This window comes from Taudactylus pleione, unplaced genomic scaffold (genome assembly GCF_031769625.1).
Source record: "Taudactylus pleione unplaced genomic scaffold, aTauple2 ptg000910l, whole genome shotgun sequence".
In the NCBI taxonomy this organism is placed as follows: domain Eukaryota; kingdom Metazoa; phylum Chordata; class Amphibia; order Anura; family Myobatrachidae; genus Taudactylus; species Taudactylus pleione.
Genome location: NW_028285311.1, coordinates 241,485 through 263,556, shown reverse-complemented (window position 1 = coordinate 263,556; position 22,072 = coordinate 241,485). Strand labels below are relative to the sequence as shown.

The 22,072-nt window shown below is 45.4% G+C and overlaps 2 protein-coding genes across 2 annotated transcripts in view; one reads left to right on the top strand and one right to left on the bottom strand.

The window, feature by feature from the left end:
* The window catches only part of LOC148473808 (uncharacterized), a 227,874-nt gene that overhangs the window by 136,044 nt on the left and 69,758 nt on the right, over positions 1-22,072 (bottom strand). The window contains exon 13 of the mRNA XM_088459418.1: positions 7,079-7,444. Within this exon, the coding sequence (XP_088315544.1) occupies positions 7,079-7,444 (366 nt within the window). The remainder of the gene's footprint in view (positions 1-7,078; positions 7,445-22,072) is intronic.
* LOC148473809 (uncharacterized) overlaps positions 1-22,072 on the top strand; it is a 285,177-nt gene that overhangs the window by 243,664 nt on the left and 19,441 nt on the right. The gene's annotated exons all lie outside the window — the stretch shown is intronic.

Below are 22,072 nucleotides of genomic sequence, written 5' to 3'. Positions count from 1 at the left end.
TCATGGACGCTTGCTATAGCTGTGGGTGGTAACCCACAGCTATGCGAACGTCCATGAGGATGCTCCAAAAAAGGTAGGAGGGCCCTGATTCAGAGCGAGCGCTCTGGTCAGAGCGTTCAGCTCTGAATCAGGACCTTTGTTATTTCTGGTTTATTTGTTTGCTGATGCCTGTAGATGACCTGTATCCCCTATCCCCCCTTTGTTTTTGTGTGAATGAAACATTAAAAGTTATAATTTATTATAGTTTTTTGTACGTGCACCATAGCTGACCAAGCTTTCTTTTTCCCCATTGTGTCATTGATAATTTGTGTCTATGGTAGATCCTCTCAATCAGGATAAATAATATTTTTAATGTTAAATCTGGGGGTTTGTCATCCTTAAGATAAAATATCCTGTGTGACGGATTTAAATTCAATTTTCTCACCTATATTGATCCACCTCCCTATGATCCACCTCCTTACGTCACATTACATACAGGTGGTTAAAAAATTATTTTTAAGTTTCTATTGAATCTACACATTAAACATCATGGTGTTTGTTTTTTTAAATTGAGTATATTTTATTGGAATTTACAAAATACCAACACTCAATAGAAACATTAACAATAATAATAGCATATTACAATACAGAACATACGAATCATCGTGACAAATAAGGGGAAACTTACAGAATAATGAGGTACAGATTTAACCAATAATTAAATATCTTTAAACTATCCTGAAATTATGAGTGTCATCCCGAATGTGTAGAGATGTTGCACATATTACAAACATATCTATGTGGTACAATTCAGTCCTAAACACAGAAACATTCAAATAATATATCCCAATTAGGACATCTATTCCATCATAATAAACAGAAACTCTTTTTACTATTAGATAACAGTATATTATATTTATAAAAAAAAAACGGAAAAAAAAAAAATTTCAAAAAAGGGGAAATAAAATGAAAGAGAGAAGAGGAGCTTCTCCCACGCCTGCACTTATAACATACAATCAATTAAACATCGGTTAGACATTATACATCAGGGAGAGCATATCTGGACCTACACCATCTACTCCAAGTGCAATCAAATTTAAACTCTGCCTTTTGAGTTATATAATGTATTTCTCTTGCCTGACAGTGGTACGAACCAGCGCAAGCCATGCACAAAAGTCTGGACCCTGAGAGGCCATCCAGGTGCAAGCAATATTAACCTTGGCCAAGGTACACATATTAACAACAAACTGCCTATCATAATTATCTAGAATGGTATCCTCCAGGATACCCAAGCAGCATACTTTTGGGGTGAGAAAAGGGTCTTGAATCCCAGTATTGGAAAGAGCTTGTATAACCTTGCACCAAAATGTCTGAACTGTGGGGCAATCCCAGAGTAAGTGCCAGAAAGTATCAACCGCCATCCGACACCTTGGGCAAACACTAGAAGCAAGGCCACCAATTTTCACCAGCCTAATTGGGGTCAAATAAACTCTATGCAAAATATATAGCTGGATTTGGTGAAATCTCACAGAGGCAGTGGAGGTGCGGGGAATATTCAGAGCCATATCCCATTCGCTATCATCTATTAAGCCCACATCTGCCTCCCATTTTTCTTTAAGATCAAGTAACCTGGATTTGTGGTGAAAGGACGAAAGGTATGAATAAATAAAGGACAAGGGTACCCAATGAGATAAGTACTGTCTTAATGGAAAATGACTGAATGTCAGGGGGGCTTAGCCCTAAACTGAACACTGAGGCATGCCTCAGTTGCAGAAATCTGTAAAAATGTGCTCTAGGTATGGAAAACTCCTCCTGTAATTGTGTAAAGGATTTAAGTGTAGAGCCAGATAAACATCATGGTTACTATCGTTTGAAAAGATAAAAAACAGATACAGCATCCACAGCAGTAAATATAATTATACAGAGTAAAAATAAATGAAATGATAATAAACCTGAACACATTAAAAAAAAAAGAAAAAATTTACTTTCCTTCCCAGGACTGGAACTCGTCACCTTGTGCTTCCTAAACCTTTTCTCTATCACTGCTCTATCTCCACCTGCTAGTGATGGAGCTGGGCTCATATTACACCTATTTCTATTATGTTCATATATTCTATTATCCCTATCATCAAAGCCACTTCCATATATCTTGCTCATAAAGTGTATTCCAATTTATTTTTCAATCATTTAATAAAGTCAACAATATACTCATCATATTTATAACTTTTATACAATATAGTCCCATTTTATCCCATGTTATTAAATCTGCATATTATACATTATCAGTGGGCGCTAAAGTTCACTACTATACAAACAAAATGAAAGAGTAAAGAAATATGAGAAAAGGTTTATAATTGAGAACAGATTAACTAGTTGTTAGCCATGTATATAATTGCAACATGTGACTATAAGGATTTCTATTGTATTGAACCACAAAATACATATTTGTCCCCCCCAAATTTTTACTTGGCCTCGAACCTATTACCTCTTCTGTAGTAGACATAAGATTTAGCCAGTGCTCTACACCCACAAACATTGCCACATGTATCTTCTTTACCTATTACGGGAAATATACCACTAGTTACACCACTCTAACCGCAATGTGTCTTAGTGGTGCATCTATTAGTGCTGAACAGACCTAAATACAGAGAGAATTACATGTCTTATCCTGCACATCCCATCATTGTAGGCTGGTCTCCTCCATCAGTTATTCATGTCATCCTGGTATTGTGTTACCTACACATGTGGGGAATACGGGTAACAGACCTAAATACAGAGAGAATTACATGTCTTATCCTGTACATCCCATCATTGTAGGCTGGTCTCCTCTATCAGTTATTCATGTCATCCTGGTATTGTGTTACCTACATATGTGGTGAATACAGGTAACAGACCTAAATACAGAGAGAATTACATGTCTTATCCTGTACATTCCATCATTGTAGGCTGGTCTCCTCTATCAGTTATTCATGTCTTCCTGGTATTGTGTTACCTACACATGTGGGGAATACAGGTAACAGACCTAAATACAGAGAGAATTACATGTCTTATCCTGCACATCCCATCATTGTAGGCTGGTCTCCTCTATCAGTTATTCTTGTCATCCTGGTATTGTGTTACCTACACATGTGGGGAATACAGGTAACAGACCTAAATACAGAGAGAATTACATGTCTTATCCTGTACATCCCATCATTGTAGGCTGGTCTCCTCCATCAGTTATTCATGTCATCCTGGTATTGTGTTACCTACACATGTGGGGAATACGGGTAACAGACCTAAATACAGAGAGAATTACATGTCCTATCCTGCATATCCCATCATTGTAGGCTGATCTCCTCCATCAGTTATTCATGTCATCCTGGTATTGTTACCTACACATGTGGGGAATACGGGTAACAGACCTAAATACAGAGAGAATTACATGTCTTATCCTGTACATTCCATCATTGTAGGCTGGTCTCCTCTATCAGTTATACATGTCATCCTGGTATTGTGTTACCTACAAATGTGGGGAATACGGGTAACAGACCTAAATACAGCGATAATTACATGTCCTATCCTGCACATCCCATCATTGTAGGCTGGTCTCCTCTATCAGTTATATATGTCATCCTGGTATTGTGTTACCTACACATGTGGGGAATACAGGTAACAGACCTAAATACAGAGATAATTACATGTCTCATCCTGCACATCCCATCATTGTAGGCTGGTCTCCTCTATCAGTTATTCTTGTCATCCTGGTATTGTGTTACCTACACATGTGGGGAATACAGGTAACAGACCTAAATACAGAGAGAATTACATGTCTTATCCTGTACATCCCATCATTGTAGGCTGGTCTCCTCCATCAGTTATTCATGTCATCCTGGTATTGTGTTACCTACACATGTGGGGAATACGGGTAACAGACCTAAATACAGAGAGAATTACATGTCCTATCCTGCACATCCCATCATTGTAGGCTGGTCTCCTCTATCAGTTATTCATGTCATCCTGGTATTGTGTTACCTACACATGTGGGGAATACGGGTAACAGACCTAAATACAGAGAGAATTACATGTCTTATCCTGCGCATTCCATCATTGTAGGCTGGTCTCCTCTATCAGTTATTCATGTCTTCCTGGTATTGTGTTACCTACACATGTGGGGAATACAGGTAACAGACCTAAATACAGAGAGAATTACATGTCCTATCCTGCACATCCCATCATTGTAGGCTGGTCTCCTCTATCAGTTATTCATGTCTTCCTGGTATTGTGTTACCTACACATGTGGGGAATATGGGTAACAGACCTAAATACAGAGAGAATTACATGTCCTATCCTGCACATCCCATCATTGTAGGCTGGTCTCCTCTATCAGTTATTCATGTCATCCTGGTATTGTGTTACCTACACATGTGGGGAATACAGGTAACAGACCTAAATACAGAGAGAATTACATGTCTTATCCTATACATCCCATCATTGTAGGCTGGTCTCCTCCATCAGTTATTAATGTCATCCTGGTATTGTGTTACCTACACATGTGGGGAATACGGGTAACAGACCTAAATACAGAGATAATTACATGTCCTATCCTGCACATCCCATCATTGTAGGCTGGTCTCCTCTATCAGTTATTCATGTCTTCCTGGTATTGTGTTACCTACACATGTGGGGAATACAGGTAACAGACCTAAATACAGAGAGAATTACATGTCTTATCCTGTACATCCCATCATTGTAGGCTGGTCTCCTCCATCAGTTATTCATGTCATCCTGGTATTGTGTTACCTACACATGTGGGGAATACGGGTAACAGACCTAAATACAGAGAGAATTACATGTCCTGCACATCCCATCATTGTAGGCTGGTCTCCTCCATCAGTTATTCATGTCATCCTGGTATTGTGTTACCTACACATGTGGGGAATACGGGTAACAGACCTAAATACAGAGAGAATTACATGTCTTATCCTGCACATCCCATCATTGTAGGCTGGTCTCCTCTATCAGTTATTCATGTCATCCTGGTATTGTGTTACCTACACATGTGGGGAATACGGTAACAGACCTAAATACAGAGAATTACATGTCTTATCCTGCACATCCCATCATTGTAGGCTGGTCTCCTCTATCAGTTATTCATGTCATCCTGGTATTGTGTTACCTACACATGTGGGGAATACGGGTAACAGACCTAAATACAGAGATAATTACATGTCCTATCCTGCACATCCCATCATTGTAGGCTGGTCTCCTCTATCAGTTATTCATGTCTTCCTGGTATTGTGTTACCTACACATGTGGGGAATACAGGTAACAGACCTAAATACAGAGAGAATTACATGTCTTATCCTGTACATCCCATCATTGTAGGCTGGTCTCCTCTATCAGTTATTCATGTCATCCTGGTATTGTGTTACCTACACATGTGGGGAATACGGGTAACAGACCTAAATACAGAGAGAATTACATGTCCTGCACATTCCATCATTGTAGGCTGGTCTCCTCCATCAGTTATTCATGTCATCCTGGTATTGTGTTACCTACACATGTGGGGAATACGGGTAACAGACTCCACATCCACACACAAGTCATGTAACCCCTATTTGTACAGAAAGAGCTGCAGTTATGGCCCCATATACAGGTCCAGCTGACCAGGCTGACTACACCAACATCTAAGCACAGGACTCATATTCTATAGTATCACTGAGCCCCTGTGGGAACAAGGTATGTAATGTAAACACCCATAATGCCTCTTTAGCACATAAGTTCCTGAGCCTGTCTGCGCCCCTGCTTGTCCTCCTCACATGCTGCACCCCTACATGTGACAGGTCATCAGGAGCACAGCTGTGATTGGTAGCAAAGTGCTGCGACACACTGTGTGGCTGGTGACCCTTTACTGTGTTCATCTGTGTTCCCTGAATCTAGATTTCAGGGAGTGAATGGTACATCCAACGTACTGTATGACACAAAGGCTTTTATTATATTGTTTTATACATTAATGTACACAGTATTTAGCACTGATGCACCCTAAGCAGTACCTAAATAATATACATTAAATGTATCAATCGGCCATAGTGTAAATATTCAGCAGCTATTTCATAGCTCAAGCATATAAATGATCATTTAAATGTGATGTAGGTGAATAAAATGGTGAGAGCATAGACCACACTGCAATCAGTCACCAGGAGCGTCTGCAGGTCACATATACAGAGCTGATAACACTAACTGTATATGATATTGGTAGCGCAAAAACACTGTAACTGTATATAATGGTAGCACAATAAATACCAATTGTTGGGAACTATTGGGGCCCCATAAGGATGTAGAAACTCCAGCTAGAATGAGTCTCCCCAGATTGGTTTTTATTACGCTACCATCATGTACAGTGACAGTGTTATTAGCTCTTAATGTGTGACCTGCGGACACTCCTGGTAAATAATTGCCGTGATCTATGCTCCTTCAGCGCCGTCTCCACTTCCCCGTGTTGTACTTTGTTTACTGGTGACTATAACATATGGACTGGCAGCATTACAATGACTCAGTCACTAGCTACCAACTACGTATTGTTGTTTACTTAGTCATTATTTAGCATATTTATTGTGTTTTCTCCCTACACACCTGGATTGTGATCTGTGCAGCACCTAGGGTCCATGAATATCAGCTCATTCAAATTGTATTTCACCTGTATGAGTTCTCTGATGTATAAGAAGATGTGATTTCCGTATAAAACATTTCCCACACTCATCACATGAAAATGGTTTCTCACCGGTGTGTGTCATCTGATGTCTAACAAGAAGTGATTTCTTGGGAAAACATTTCCCACACTCAGAGCATGGAAGTAACTTCTCACCTGTGTGACTTCTCTGATGTACAACAAGATCTGATCTGTGTGTAAAACTTTTCCCACACTCAGAACATGGAAATGGTTTCTCACCTGTGTGACATCTCTTATGTGTAACAAGATATGATTTATGTATAAAACATTTCCCACACTCAGAGCATGTAAACGGCCTCTCTCCGGTGTGTGTCATCTTATGTCTAACAAGATGTGATATCCTGGTAAAAGATTTCCCACACTCGGAGCATGAAAATGGTTTCTCACCTGTGTGACTTCTATGATGTTCAACAAGATGTGATTTATAGGCAAAACATTTCCCACACTCAGAGCATGTAAATGGCCTCTCTCCGGTGTGTGTCATCTTATGTCTAACAAGATGTGATTTCTTGGTAAAAGATTTCCCACACTCGGAGCATGAAAATGGTTTCTCACCTGTGTGACTTCTGTGATGTTCAACAAGATGTGCTTTATATGTAAAACATTTCTCACACTCAGTGCATGGAAATGGTTTCTCACCTGTGTGTGTTCTCTGATGTGTAACAAATTGTGATTTACATGTAAAACATTTCCCACACTCAGAGCATGTAAATGGCCTCTCTCCGGTGTGTGTCATCTTATGTCTAACAAGATGTGATTTCTGGGTAAAAGATTTCCCACACTCAGAGCATGGAAATGGCCTCTCACCTGTGTGACGTCTATGATGTGTAACAGAAACTGACTGACATACAGAACTTTTACCAAAATCAGAACAAGATAATATCGTATCACCTTTATGAGCTGTACTGTGTGTAACAAGCTCTGAATTATCAGGAGAATGTTCATCATGATTAGAGGGATCAGATGACATATCTGCACTGTGTAGTGCTGCATGTATATTTAAGGTAATGGGGGGTTCTCCTGGACAATCTTGTCTGTTCTTGTCTTCTATTTGAAAATCTGGAAACACTATGAGATCTTCCTCAAAGGTATTCCTGCTTGTGTGTCCATCTACAGAAAAAAAAATGTATGAGAATAGACATAATTGTTTATATTGAGGAGCTAATGTTCTTGGATGTCTCAGTGCTTTCTTAAAAAGAAATCTCTAAAAGGTGCATACACATGTAACAATTTTTTGAACGATTTAACTAAAACGACATCGTTTTTAGTTTGTAGTTCATTCTGACTGACCAACTGAACGATTTTCATTAAGGGAAGTTACAAAAATATTTTGTAGATCAAAAAATCTTTCATCTGACAGATAATGTGGCAGAAAATCGTGGTAACAAAATCGTTGTGCGTGTATGCAGCTTAAGACTGAGCATATTGTCTTCCCACCACCTTGAGTCCTCTCCCCTCCCTCAATTTTACTATCCATCTACAACCTCACTATTCTTCTATCTCACAAATCCGCTGCCATGGAGATATCTTTAACTGTGTCTTCTACATCAATAGCCACATTCAGTCCCAGTCATGTCGCTTCCACTTTTGAAATATCTCCAGGATCAGACTCTTTCAACTAAGACCCTCATCCACTAACCGGTCATCTCCAGACTGGGTTAACTGTAACTTCCTCCCATGTGTCCTCCCCAAATCTGATCTCTTATTACTCCAAACTGTCCTCAATGCTTCTGCCAGGCTCATCTTCTCCAAGCTACTGCTTCTGCCTCACCTCTCCCAAAGGTTCTACACTGGCTCCTCATCCCTTTCAGAATCCAATTCAAACACCTTAAGGTGCCCATCCACATATCGATATTTGCAAGCGATTGCACGATAACGTTGTTATCGTGCAATCGCTTGCAAATCGTGCATGCATCGTGCACATTTATGTCGGAAACGACCAGCAATGCGCGCGCCCGCTGGTCGTTTCCGACATCTATCATTGTGCGAACAAACTGGTCGACCTGATGATAACGTCAGAAGATTGATGTGCCTGCACTGAACGACTGCTCATTTAATTTAGGCTCATCACAGACAAACGACTGCACAATTACAATGTCGTAATCGTGCAGTCACTTTCAGCTCGTCTAGTGGACGGGGAGCATTATACTCCCCCCTATATCACCAACTGCATCTCCCTCCAGAATCCCATTACCCACTTACTCTGGCAATGCCTGGCACCTCTCCTCCCAACTAATTATATCCTCCTACTCCTGCCTTCAAGACTTTGCCGGTGCTGCTCCCCACCGCTGGAACTACCAGACGCTCCACCTCTTTCTAAAGCTTCATACAGACTCTCAAATCCCACCTCTCCTATGTCCTACCTTCACCTCTACTAAAGCTTTCCTGCTCTGTATTCTAACCCACCTCTCTATGCTCCTCGCTCACTGTCTCCCCTCTCTGTGTCATCCCTGTCTGGCAATCCCTCCACCTATAGACTGTAAGCTCTAATGAGCAGGGCCCTCTTCCCTTCTGTGCTTTTGCTCCCCTGACCTATACTATCACCTCCTCCCCAATACTAACAGCATCACCGAACCATTGGGCTCAGCCCATGCTGCTACTGTGATTACGGTGACTGTATGAGCTGCAGTGTTGTTATAGCTGGTGTCCCATGTGCTACAATGTTTTGTTCTGTAAGTCTTCTGCACTATTCCCTTGTTAGGCTTGCAATGTGTTCTGTTTATATACTGTGTAAGGCAATGCTGACCCCATATAAATAACGGATAATGATACTGATAGTGAGACCACAATTTCTAATTTGAATTTGCAAACTACTGTACAGCTAATTATTACAATAATAACTGTACATACAGCAGATATGGCTCCTGCTGCACAGATAAAATACAACACAACGGGATTACCAAGCAGATGGCATAGACCCAGCCATGGTGACATGTGGTGAGTAACATTCCCCAAGCTTACACATTGCCCAGCTACTATCATGGAACAGGAAGCCACATAAGCCAGTGACACTGGGCAACCAGTCACTTCTCTCACACACACACTGGAGACGTGGAAGCACAGTAGCTGTGTACACTAGCAGCATGTCCTGGCCACCGGTTACACTACTCATCGGTCTCCAGGTAGGCACAAAGGTAGCAAATGGCAAAAGTGGAACAGCAACTATATGTCCCTCTGGTGCCACAGTCCCACTGTCAGAGTCACACTACTATTATAGGCTGTCATTCATTGTAGACAAGCATTGGTGGAAGCACTGTGCAATAATACATGTGTGCTTATAGCTTTGTGTGTGTGTATACATGGTTTGTTGTGATGTGAGAGTATATAGTTTTATAGTGCAGGGAGGATACTGGTTAGATCTCTGGGCTGGTAACACACAGTGACATGATGTGAGGAGGAGAGCAGGAGTATAATAGGGGCTGATGGCTCCTGATGTATGAGATACACCAGAGAGTGTGGGGAGGAGACTGATCAGATCTCTGGGCTGGTAACACACAGTGACATGATGTGAGGGGGAGAGCAGGAGTATAATAGGGGCTAATGGCTCCTGACTCCCACACTGTGCAGACACATTTTACAAATTAGTTTCCACTGACAGAGGATGGTGTAGGATAAGAGATTGCTGTAGTGACTATTACTCACCTGTGCTGATATCTGTAGGGATTTCCTCCTCCTTACACAGCTGATAGTTCATCACATAAGTCTCTTCTTCTCCCTCTATATCTTCTGCCTTTATATCAGTCACATACGTCTCTTCTCTCTCTATATCTTCTGCCTTCATATCAGTCACATACGTCTCTTCTTCTTCCTCTACATCTTCTGCCTTTATATCAGTCACATACGTCTCTTCTTCTCCCTCTATATCTTCTGCCTTCATATCAGTCACATACGTCTCTTCTTCTCCCGCTAAATCTTCTGTGTTCATGTTAGTCACATACGTCTCTTCTTTTCCCTCTATATCTTCTGCCTTTATATTAGTCACATATGTCTCTTCTTCTTCCTCTATATATTCTGTCTTCATATCAGTCACATACGTCTCTTCTTCTCCCTCTATATCTTCTGTCTTCATATGAGTCACATATAACTCTTCTCCCTCTATATCTTCTGCCTTCATATCAGCAAGCTCATCACTCTAAAGCACCCATAAAATTATGTTGGATTTAAATGAGATTAAAAAACTAGAATATCAATATATAAGTGGTTAATAATACACACACAGCTTCTCTACAGATCATATAGTGACAGTCACTTAAATATATTGGTGAGACCCTACATCTACCTGATGCTCCTGTGGGATCCTGTGATTCTCCTCTGTACAATCCTGTGAATAAAGAGGACGGGGACATCTCTCTGGGATATTTCTGTTATTGGGTCCATCTGTAGGAGACACACAGTGACTGAGTACATTGTATATATGTGATTATCAGATGATGTGTGTATATAGGGGGCACCCATACCTGCTCGCCCCTGTACAATAAATGGCAGTCTCCACTTACCCAGTGATGTGAGGGGCCGGTGATTCTCCATCATCACGTCCTTGTACAGACTCTTGTGTTCCCTTATATACTCCCCCTCCTGCATGGAGACATAAACAGTGACATCCTGACACCTTATAGGAACCTGACACAAACAATGATACGGTCATCACCCAGACACATCCCCTGGTGTTACTGTATAATGTCCCATTCCCAGCAGTCACCTCTCCAGTCATCACCCAAACACATCCACTGGTGTTACTGTAGAATGTCCCATTCCCAGCAGTCACCTCTCCAGTCAACACCCAGACACATCCTCTGGTGTTTCTGTATAATGTCCCATTCCCAGCAGTCACCTCTCCAGTCAGCAGTTGAATGATCTTGTTGGCAAGTTCCAGGATCTTTTGGTGATGAGTCTCCAAGTCCTGCTCAGTCCTCCTGACTCACGGGGACGGGTGCTGGGTGTCTTACACTCACAGGATGTCTTCCTCACTACTGTGTAATACTATCTAATGGAGGAGACATAACTATAATATCAATTTAACTCCACCTACCAGGAACTGTTAAATAAGTGATCACTTTGCATAATATACAAGACTATTTCACAAAAAAATATTTTTAACAATCTCCTATATACAGGAAAATGTAGAGTATACAGTATCTCCTACAGCTCCGACATCTTTGGGTTAGTGACAAAAAGCAAACAACATACTGCGAGCAATGTAATAACAACCCAACTCTTGTGAGGACTGTGGGACTGATACTATATCTGAGACCCACTCCCTGCTGCTCGGCTATTACTATAGGTATAAGTGATGTCACTGTGACATTCCCAGATCCTCTCACCTCCCCAGTCATGTTCCTGTATTATTACTATAGATATAAGTGATATCACTGTGACACTCCCAGATCCCCTCACCTCCATGGTCATGATTCTGTATTATTACTAAAGATATGTGATGTCACTATGACACTCCCAGTGCCCCCTCACCCCCCCAGTCATATCCCTGTTATTACTATAGAGATAAGTGATGTTACTATGACACCACCAGACCCTCTCACCTCCCCAGCCATGTCACTCTATTATTACTATAGAATGAGAGATATGGTAAGAACTTACCTTTGTTATCTCTCTTTCTTTGAAGTCCATAGGGTCCACGGGAAACCTTGGAGTTTAGGTGATGGCAAGGACATCCGGGAACCACGCAGTTACATTTTTCTCCGAGGATGCACCGGGCCTCTCCCTATACCCCACCCCCAGGCCAGAGGCACCTTAGTTCATAGTAAGCCAAAGGCCGGAGGAGGATAAAAGAGAGAAGAATGTCTGTAACACTCAAGAATCACATTCTCTCAGATGAGGAGACGGAAAAACCGGTGGCCAGAGCGGAGCCCATCTGAAGCACATGTGACCAGTGAATCCTATGGACAGAGAGAGATAACAAAGGTAAGTTCTTACCATATCTCTCATTTTCTTCTTCAGGGTCTAAAGCAGGGGTCTTCAAACTTGGCCCTCCAGATGCTGTGGAACTACACATCCCAGCATGCACTGCACAAAGTTTTAGCATGATGTTATATCAAAAAGGTGGCAGTGCATGCTGGGATGTGTAGTTCCACAGCAGCTGGAGGGCCAAGTTTGAAGACCCCTGGTCTAAAGGCTCCACATGGAGACCTTCAGGATGTCCCAAAGCAGTCCTTTTAAGGGTGGAGACACTTCTGTGCTGAGAGGAGAATCCGTCGTCCAAAGGAAGCATCCTGAGAGGCAAAGATATCCATTGCATAAAACCTCAGTGATGTCAGTGGGGCCGGCTTCAGACGGTAGGCGTTCCCTTGGGAACGCCTCCGTCTGGCAGGCACGCCCCCGGCATGCCCACCAAAGGGGGCGTGCTGTCAGTCACCATCGACAGCACGTCCCCTTTGATGAGACACTCCGAGCGACGGAGCTCCCTCCGTCATGCGCATGCGCAGTGGGGAACATCGACCCACTTGCGAGCGTACTGCTGCTCGCGAGTGGGTCTGAATGACCCCCTTTGAGCATAGTGTTAACTACAGAGCTGTAAAAACAACGGGACCTTAGAAGGGATGCCTGAAGAGCCACACCGTCAAAGACAGATGACCCAGGTCCGGGTAAAGGCAAGGACCTTGAGACAACAGGTCCGGACATGAAGGCAACAGCAACGGAGTGTCGATGGAGAGACTCTGAAGATTTGACTACTAGTGACATCTGGGCCAGCTGGAGCCACCAGCAGGATAGTGCCTCCTTCACGTTTGAACCTCCAAATTACTCAAGGAAGCAGAGAGAGTGGAGGAAACAGGTACGCCAATTAGAAGTTCCGCTTGACTGACAGAGCGTCTACCAAGAGTGCCCTGGCATCTCTTGTTCTAGACCCGTACACCGGCAGCTCTTAGTAGTGTCGGGATGTTAGTAGGACTTCCTCTGGGAGATCCCACTTGTCCACTAGTTGAAACACCTCTTGGTGAAGAGACCATTCCCCTGGATGTACTTCGTGACGGCTGAGGAAGTCCGATTCCCAATTGAGAACTCCCGGAAGGAACACTGCGATATGGCTGGGAAATTACCTTCTGTCCATGTCAGAATGTGTGACTCCGAATGCCTCCTTGATGGTTGATGCAAGCCACAGTGGTGGCATTGGCGGACTGCACCTGCACAGGATTCCCCTGCAGAATGTGCTGGGCCAGCTTGAGGGCCCTATAGACAGCCCAAAGCCCCAATATGTTAATCAGGAGGGCTGATTTGACCGCTGTCCTACTGCCCTGAAAAGAGTGCGGATCGTTCACTGTGCTTCAACCCTGGAGACTGGAATCCGGTGTCAGGATCACCCAATCCGGGATCCAAAAGGTTGTTAGATGAACCGTCTGGAGCCACAGAGACAGACGCACCACCGGACAGAGCACCATCGTCTGAGCCTTTATCCGATGGGGTAATGGCCTCTGCATACCCGCATCTGCAGTGCGGACATCTTTTCTGCAGTTAGGAAAGGCCTCTGTTGTCCAATAGGGCTCCCAGAAGAAACATTTTCTGAGAGGGAGACAGGGAGTGATTTCCAATTAATTAACCACCCGTGTCTGAAGAACAGTAATAGTAAGTTGCAGACGGTGGTGGAAAGATTCTGGAGAACCCGCAGGAGGTCATCCAGGTATGATAGCAGACGGACACCCTGTCCCCGCAGATGGGCCCAAAACTGGAAGTGTTGCTGTTGTATAGCAAACCTGGAGATAACGCTGGTGAGAAGACGCTATAGACACATATATGTATGCTTCCTGTCACGCTTGCCACTGAGGTGTTGAAAGCAGAGGTCCGAGGTTGGGGAAGGAATCGGAGGCGAGGGGCCTGAATGTATAATCTCCTCATCCACAGGGTTTGGACGTTAACGAGACCTTATCAATGGTGCGGAGTCTAACCTGCTCGGAGGTATTCACCAGTGACCCCTACCAATCGAGATATGGGTTTTAGCTGCACCCAGCAGGCAGGTCGCTGTCCTTTGATCTGGTATCCAAACCCCGTGGGAACAGAGATACGCACAGACTGTGGCCCAAGGAATATGCCTCCCTAGGAGGCACAGTTGCACTAGAAATTGGTACTTGAGGTACCCACCGGTAGAGATGTGTAGATGCATTATTGCGCTGAAGAACGACTCCTTGATATAGAACACAGGCAGAGGTGATATGACGCACTGTAGCTCCGGAAGGAGACGCTAAGTTGTACACAGGCTGTGGTGCTAAGACGCACTGTTGCTCCGGAAGGAGACGCTAATTTATACACAGACTGAGGTGTTATGACACACTGTTGCGCTAAAAGTAGCGCAGAGTTTGCACACAGGCCTGAGATGTTGAAACGCACTGCTGCCCTGAAGGTAGCACGGAGTTTAGCTCACTAGAAGAAATGGTAACACTGAGTTGCACATAGGCTGAGATGGAATGACGCACTGTTGCACGGAGGACACCACAGGGCAGCACTCCAGCAGAGATGGCCAAACGCACTAGAGAAGACACGAAGGTAATCTCGGAGGAATCTGGAACGAGGACCCAACTAGGAAGGACAAACGTTGTTCAGGCAACTTCCTGGAGTTCTGGAGCCAGATTTATACCCATGGGTAGCAGCTAATAGGAGGACAGCGTCAGCTGACCATGACCTTGCTACCATTGGTAGATACTGTCACATGAGAAAGGACTGTCATGGCGGCGCCCATGACAGAAACTCCAATCTCCGAACCACAGGGCCTTGCATGGAATCCTATAGCACCTAAGGCAGAATTCTCATCGCATCCCCCGCCGCCGCACCAGAGGTCTGACCGCACGAGAAGTCAGGGGAAGCCAGGGTGGAGGTAAGAGACGGACGATCCTAGGCTGAACACTGACACATCCTAAATATCCAGTGATACCATAAAATCCCCAGGTTCCATAGCCAGTAAAATGTAGCGTAGGATTTCCATCCTGAACTATGGCACCCAGAGGAATGTGTTCAGGCATCTGAGGTTAAGGATAGGCCAATGAGATCCAGTCAGATTTCTAACCAGAGAGAGCAGAATAATAACCAGTCCCTAGCTAAGATAGCGGGATAGGCACATTAACCCCTGATTGCAGCAGGGATGGTATGGCTTTCTGGATCTGCAAGGCCCTGGTCGTTTTCAAAAGAGGGTCTGAGCAGAAAAACTGGTGAGGAGATCTTCAACGGAATGAGAGGACATACCCGTGAGAGAACCTTACTCTTATCCAAGCACCTGTGGAGTTTTGCACCAGCACTGGGTGAACTGAAGCAGTCGGCCTCCCACCTTGGGATTCCCCAGAGGGAAGCCCGTCCCAACGGGCTGAGGGAATATCCTCGGACTTGGAAGCAGTAAGTCTTGTACTCCAGGCCTGTGTCTTGGGTGTGACAGCCTTCTGGAAGCTGATGGCCTTGGGAAGGCCTGATCTTTGGAGGTTACCCTGAGGACGAAAGGACCAAAAGGAAGGGGTGCGATGCTTCAGTGAAGCCGCAGCAGAAGGCAGAATTTGTGCTGCCAACATATCCACCATCCTGTCCAGGTCAGGTCCGAACAATATTTCTCCAGTGAAGGGTAAGTATGCTAGGCCTTTCTTGGAACCAGCAGCTTCCAAGAACGCAACCACCGGGAACGGCGAGCAGACACAGCTTCAGCAGAGACACTGGAAGTCAGGAAACTGATATACAGAGCAGTCATCCCCATATCAGTGGCTGCAGCACCGATGTTACCAACCAAAGTCATCTGAGCCCCATTAGCATCTGAGGGAAGGGTATATAGACTTCAGGTAAACCTCCACCTTCCTACCTTCAGGGAAGAAATGGAAGACACAGGTAACGTAGCACTTTTAAGTAAGCGTATTACATGTGAATCCACCGCAAGGGATGCTTTCCATTTCTTGCATAAATTTCAGGAAATGATTAACACGCAGCTTCTCTGAGGTTGCTTACCGGGCAATTGCCAGGCTGCAGCCAAGTGATCCACTAATTTACCCGATAAAGGGAAATCCGCAGAAGTTACCTTTATCTGTATAAACAGAGCACGCTTGGACAGAGGAGCTGATTAGTCATCCTCTATGACTAAGACGGCTCTGACAGTCCGCACCAAAGCAGGAATATTAAACCCAACCCCAGTCTCCACCTCCTGTGGAGGGGACTCAGGGTAAGAGACATCTCAGTGAGGGCCGCGTAGACTGTGATGATACCATAGGACGCTTAAATGGCTGTACGGCTTTCTCCCCCTGCAACATGTCTGTAGAGCAGTAGAAGTAGCCGCCAGGCTTTGACATCTACCCATGGCGGGGGCACAGGAGGAATCTGCATAGCAGTAATCTGTTGTGGCAATTGCTGAAGGAAAAAGGGATCGCTGTGGTAAACCCCATAGAGGTGAACACAGCTGGCACCGCTAAGCGGCCCGCAATAGTAGCCAGGACTTGAGAAAAAGGATGCCCATAGGGGGTTCCTGCACAGGTACCGGGACATTAGAAGGGCCTAGTGGATTATAACACCTTGCACATAATCCATCCTGTACCGTCTCCTCCTCACTTAGAACGTGCCACACTTAACCTGCAAGATAGCAGAGTGGGTGCAGCAGAGTGTACTTTATTGTCCCTCCCAGACGTAGCTGTAGGGTAATATCACACAATATGGCACTGGGTATAATGCAACCACTGAGTATGTATGATACTAGTAGGAAGGGAAAATACTGATCCTTGTCTGATGCTTGGGCAAGCTGCAGGAGCACACTGCTCAGATATGGCACAGTGCAGCACACAACAGTATGTGACCATTCTCACAAATACTTAGCTTTATATATGTGAGATGTCAGAAACAGAGAAAGGTATAGACATATACTGACACTGACTGTGGAAAAAATAGACACAGACAGTCAGCACAAGCATAAGTCACATACAATGTAGAAATGAACCTGCACAATGACACTATAACTGACTACACAGACTCAGTGTCTGGTAGGCAGTAGTGCTACATACACTGACCTCAAACAGGGAGAGGTAAGCAGGAGGACTGGGCACAAACTGGCCAGAGAGAGCTGCGACACCTTAGAAAATGGCTGCTGGAGAACTCAGAGGAGACGTGCCCGTGGGAGGAGAGCAGCTCAGCAAAGCCAGACCGCAGTGGAAAGGCGCGCTGAGCTGAGGGAAAGAGCCGCTAAACAGGGAAGGTTGCCTTCCCTGGTTGGCTATTAACCCCTGGGATGCTGGTTCCCGCGCCAGCTTCAAGCCCCTGGTGGTCTAGTGGAAGCGCAGGGTATGTAGTGCCTGGCTCTACCGCTGTCATCTCCGGTATGTTCCCGGAGACCGGAGGAAAAGGATCCGCCTTACCTGTCCCCGCAGTCCTGGGAGTCCTGCGAGGTCCAGCTAGCAGAGACCCTGGTATCTCTGCGCCGGCGGGATGACAGAGCGGCAGCGCGGACGTCCAATGAACAGTCCAAAGCTGTGCGCTTCAAACAGGAAAGCTAACAAAACTAAAAATAGCGTTGGGGCTGCTAATCAGCCCCCAGCATTTACAGTGACCCGACTCTGGCCGGGTTCCAAACAAAACGAAGGTGCCTTTGGGGGAGGCCCGGTGCATCCTGGGAGAAAAATTTAACTATGTGGTGCCCGGATATCCTTGCCATCACCTAAACCCCAAGGTCTCCCTGTGGAGCCTGAAGAAGAAATAAGTGATGTCACTGTGACACTCCCAGATCCCCTCCCCAGTCATGTCCCTGTATTATTACTATAGATATATGTGATGTCACTGTGACACCCCCAGATCCCCTCACCTCCCCAGTCATGTCCCTGTATTATTACTATAGATATTTGTGATGTCACTGTGACACCCCCAGATCCCCTCACCTCCCCAGTCATGTCCCTGTATTATTACTATAGATATAAGTGATGTCACTGTGACACCCCCAGATCCCCTCACCTCCCGTCATGTCCCTGTATTATTACTATAGATATAAGTGATGTCACTGTGACACTCTCAGATCCCTTCATCTCCCCAGTCATGTCCCTGTATTATTACTATAGATATAAGTGATGTCACTGTGACACTCCCAGATCCCCTCACCTCCCCAGTCATGTCCCTGTATTATTACTATAGATATAAGTGATGTCACTGTGACACTCCCAGACCCTCTCACCTCCCCAGTCATGTCCCTGTATTATTACTATAGATATAAGTGATGTCACTGTCATGTCCCTGTATTATTACTATAGATATAAGTGATGTCACTGTGACACTCCCAGACCCCCTCACCTCCCCAGTCATGTCCCTGTATTATTACTATAGATATAAGTGATGTCACTGTGACACTCCCAGATCCCTTCACCTCCCCAGTCATGTCCCTGTATTATTACTATAGATATAAGTGATGTTACTGTGACACTCCCAGATCCCTTCACCTCCCCAGTCATGTCCCTGTATTATTACTATAGATATAAGTGATGTCACTGTGACACCCCCAGATCCCCTCACCTCCCCAGTCATGTCCCTGTATTATTACTATAGATATGTGATGTCACTGTGACACTCCCAGATCCCCTCACCTCCCCAGTCATGTTCCTGTATTAGTACTATAGATATAAGTGATGTCACTGTGACACTCCCAGATCACCTCACCTCCCCAGTCATGTCCCTGTATTATTACTATAGATGTAAGTGATGTCACTGTGATACTACTCCAGATCCCTTCACCTCCCCAGTCATGTCCCTGTATTATTACTATAGATATAAGTGATGTTACTGTGACACTCCCAGATCCCTTCACCTCCCCAGTCATGTCCCTGTATTATTACTATAGATATAAGTGATGTCACTGTGACACCCCCAGATCCCCTCACCTCCCCAGTCATGTCCCTGTATTATTACTATAGATATGTGATGTCACTGTGACACCCCCAGATCCCCTCACCTCCCCAGTCATGTCCCTGTATTATTACTATAGATATGTGATGTCACTGTGACACTCCCAGATCACCTCACCTCCCCAGTCATGTCCCTGTATTATTACTATAGATATAAGTGATGTCACTGTGACACTCCCAGATCCCCTCACCTCCCCAGTCATGTCCCTGTATTATTACTATAGATATAAGTGATGTCACTGTGACACTCCCAGATCCCCTCACCTCCCCAGTCATGTCCCTGTATTATTACTATAGATATAAATGATGTCACTGTGACACTCCCAGATCCCCTCACCTCCCCAGTCATGTCCCTGTATTATTACTATAGATATAAGTGATGTCACTGTGACATTCCCAGACCCTCTCACCTCCCCAGTCAGCAGGTAGATGATCTCCATGGTGAGATGTAAGATCCTCTTGGTCCTGTGACTCCCGTCCTTGTCCATCCTCATTGAAAATAGAGAACATGTGATGTGTAATAAAGACTCTGCTTCCTCACAGCAGGACCGTCTAGGAATAAATATAACAGACATCACAGAGATATAGGCCCTGATTCAGAGCCGGACGCTCTGACCAGAGCGCTCGCTCTGAATCAGGGCCCACCTCCATTAAAATGGAGCGTCCTCCTGGACGCTCGTATAGCTGTGGGTCACCACCCACAGCATATACGAGCGTCCAACAAGATGGTCGCGATGGTATTGACCATCGCGACCATCGGACTTGCGAGTGAAACCCTGTGGTCGGGTTTCTCAACCGCAAGGCCAGGAGTGATTTTGGCTCTATCAGAGCCAAAATCACTCCCACTGACATCACTAGTGATGTCAGTGGGGCCGGATTCAGACGGTAGGCGTTCCCATAGGAACGCCTCCGTCTGGCAGGCACGCCCACCAAAGGGGGCGTGCTGTCAATCAACATCGACAGCACGCCCCCTTTGGTGCGAGACTCTGAGCGAAGGAAAGTCCTTCGCTCGCCGGGTCTCGGGCATGCGCACGACGGAGCTCCCTCCGTCGTGCGCATGCGCAGTGGGAAACATCGACCCACTTGCGAGCGTACTGCCGCTCGCGAGTGGGTCTTAATGACCCCCATAGTGTTCACTCTAGCTCCGGCGCGAGGCAGGGCGCCGGAGCTAGAGAGGGCGAACGAGAAGGGGGCGTGGTCATTGAAAAGGGGCGTGTGTCTATAAGAAGCGTCCCCTTTTCGTCACTCTTGGGGGCGTGCCCAGCACTTACGGACACGCCGGGCAGCCCCCAAGCCCTGCAGACAGGGAGAATAGATTCCGGGCGCATGCGCCCGGCGTCTATTCTCCGGCGGTGACCGGGTCACCGCACATTTCTTCACCCGCGGGACACTGCGTCCCGTAGGTGAAGACGGCACCCGCAGGCTGTGAGGGCAGGGTGCTTTTTGCCTTCCAGAAGGAGGGCAGGGCGCCGCCCCCCGCTAAAACAGCCTAGCGGGAACGCTAGAGAACACATGTAACACAGTAAGACATGTAACACTGAGTGACCAGTAAGTCTCCCCTTTCCCCTCAGCCATAGAGCCCTGGTCAGTGTCTGTCAGAGGTTCCTGTGACCCAGCCCCATAAGGCTCCTCAGAGGCCGTCACACAACGCTGTACTGTATAAGGTTACACCAATGCTCCTCTCCTGGCCGGGGGTCTTATTCCTCCCAGACACAGATTTGGTGCAATTTGCTCCACGTGAATCTTTTACAAACACATGAATTAGGGATGTTGGTATTTTTTTTTGTTTTACATTTATTCCAGAAACTGAGAGAGTCTGTGACTATACTGAGGTCATACAGATAACAGGGGTGTGAGGGGAGAGTACACAGGAGAGCGAAGGGGTGCAGATATGGGGAGAGGGGAAGTAACGTAGGAATACAGAGCACACAACAGGGGGTGTAACAGCTGTACAGAGGTGTCAGTAACACAGGGGAGGGGAAGGGAACAGAAGAGGTTAATAATACAGGGATAGGACAGCAGGCAGCCCAGGGGACACACAAAGGGTTACACAATACAGAATCCCATCAGTCACTCTGCACAAATGATGAAATGACAAATGACCGCACCTCAGATGTATGTTACATGTGTGACCAGCCTGCCGGCCGTGTGTGTGCAGCGTAGGGTGGGGTGAGACATGTCCTGGGGGATAATCAGTGACACTCTGAGGATCTGGGGACTGTCACAGCCACTGGCTGTCTCTGAGAGAGTCTCTATTGCTCAGGATAACAAGACGCCCTGACAGACAGTCTCAGCTCAGGGAGTGCAGCCCTTTGTTACATGGGATATCTGCGTCCTTCTCACACATCCTTCCCCAGCTCCTGTTATGTATCATATGGTATATACAGTACATACATGTTATATACATACGTGTTATACCTATTATGTGTTATTCCCTGACCACTCATTACTGTTATTATTACTCTGCAGCTGCTGCTATAACAGGACACCACAGGCTGCTCCCCTTGTATAATAATAACAGGACACCACAGGCTGC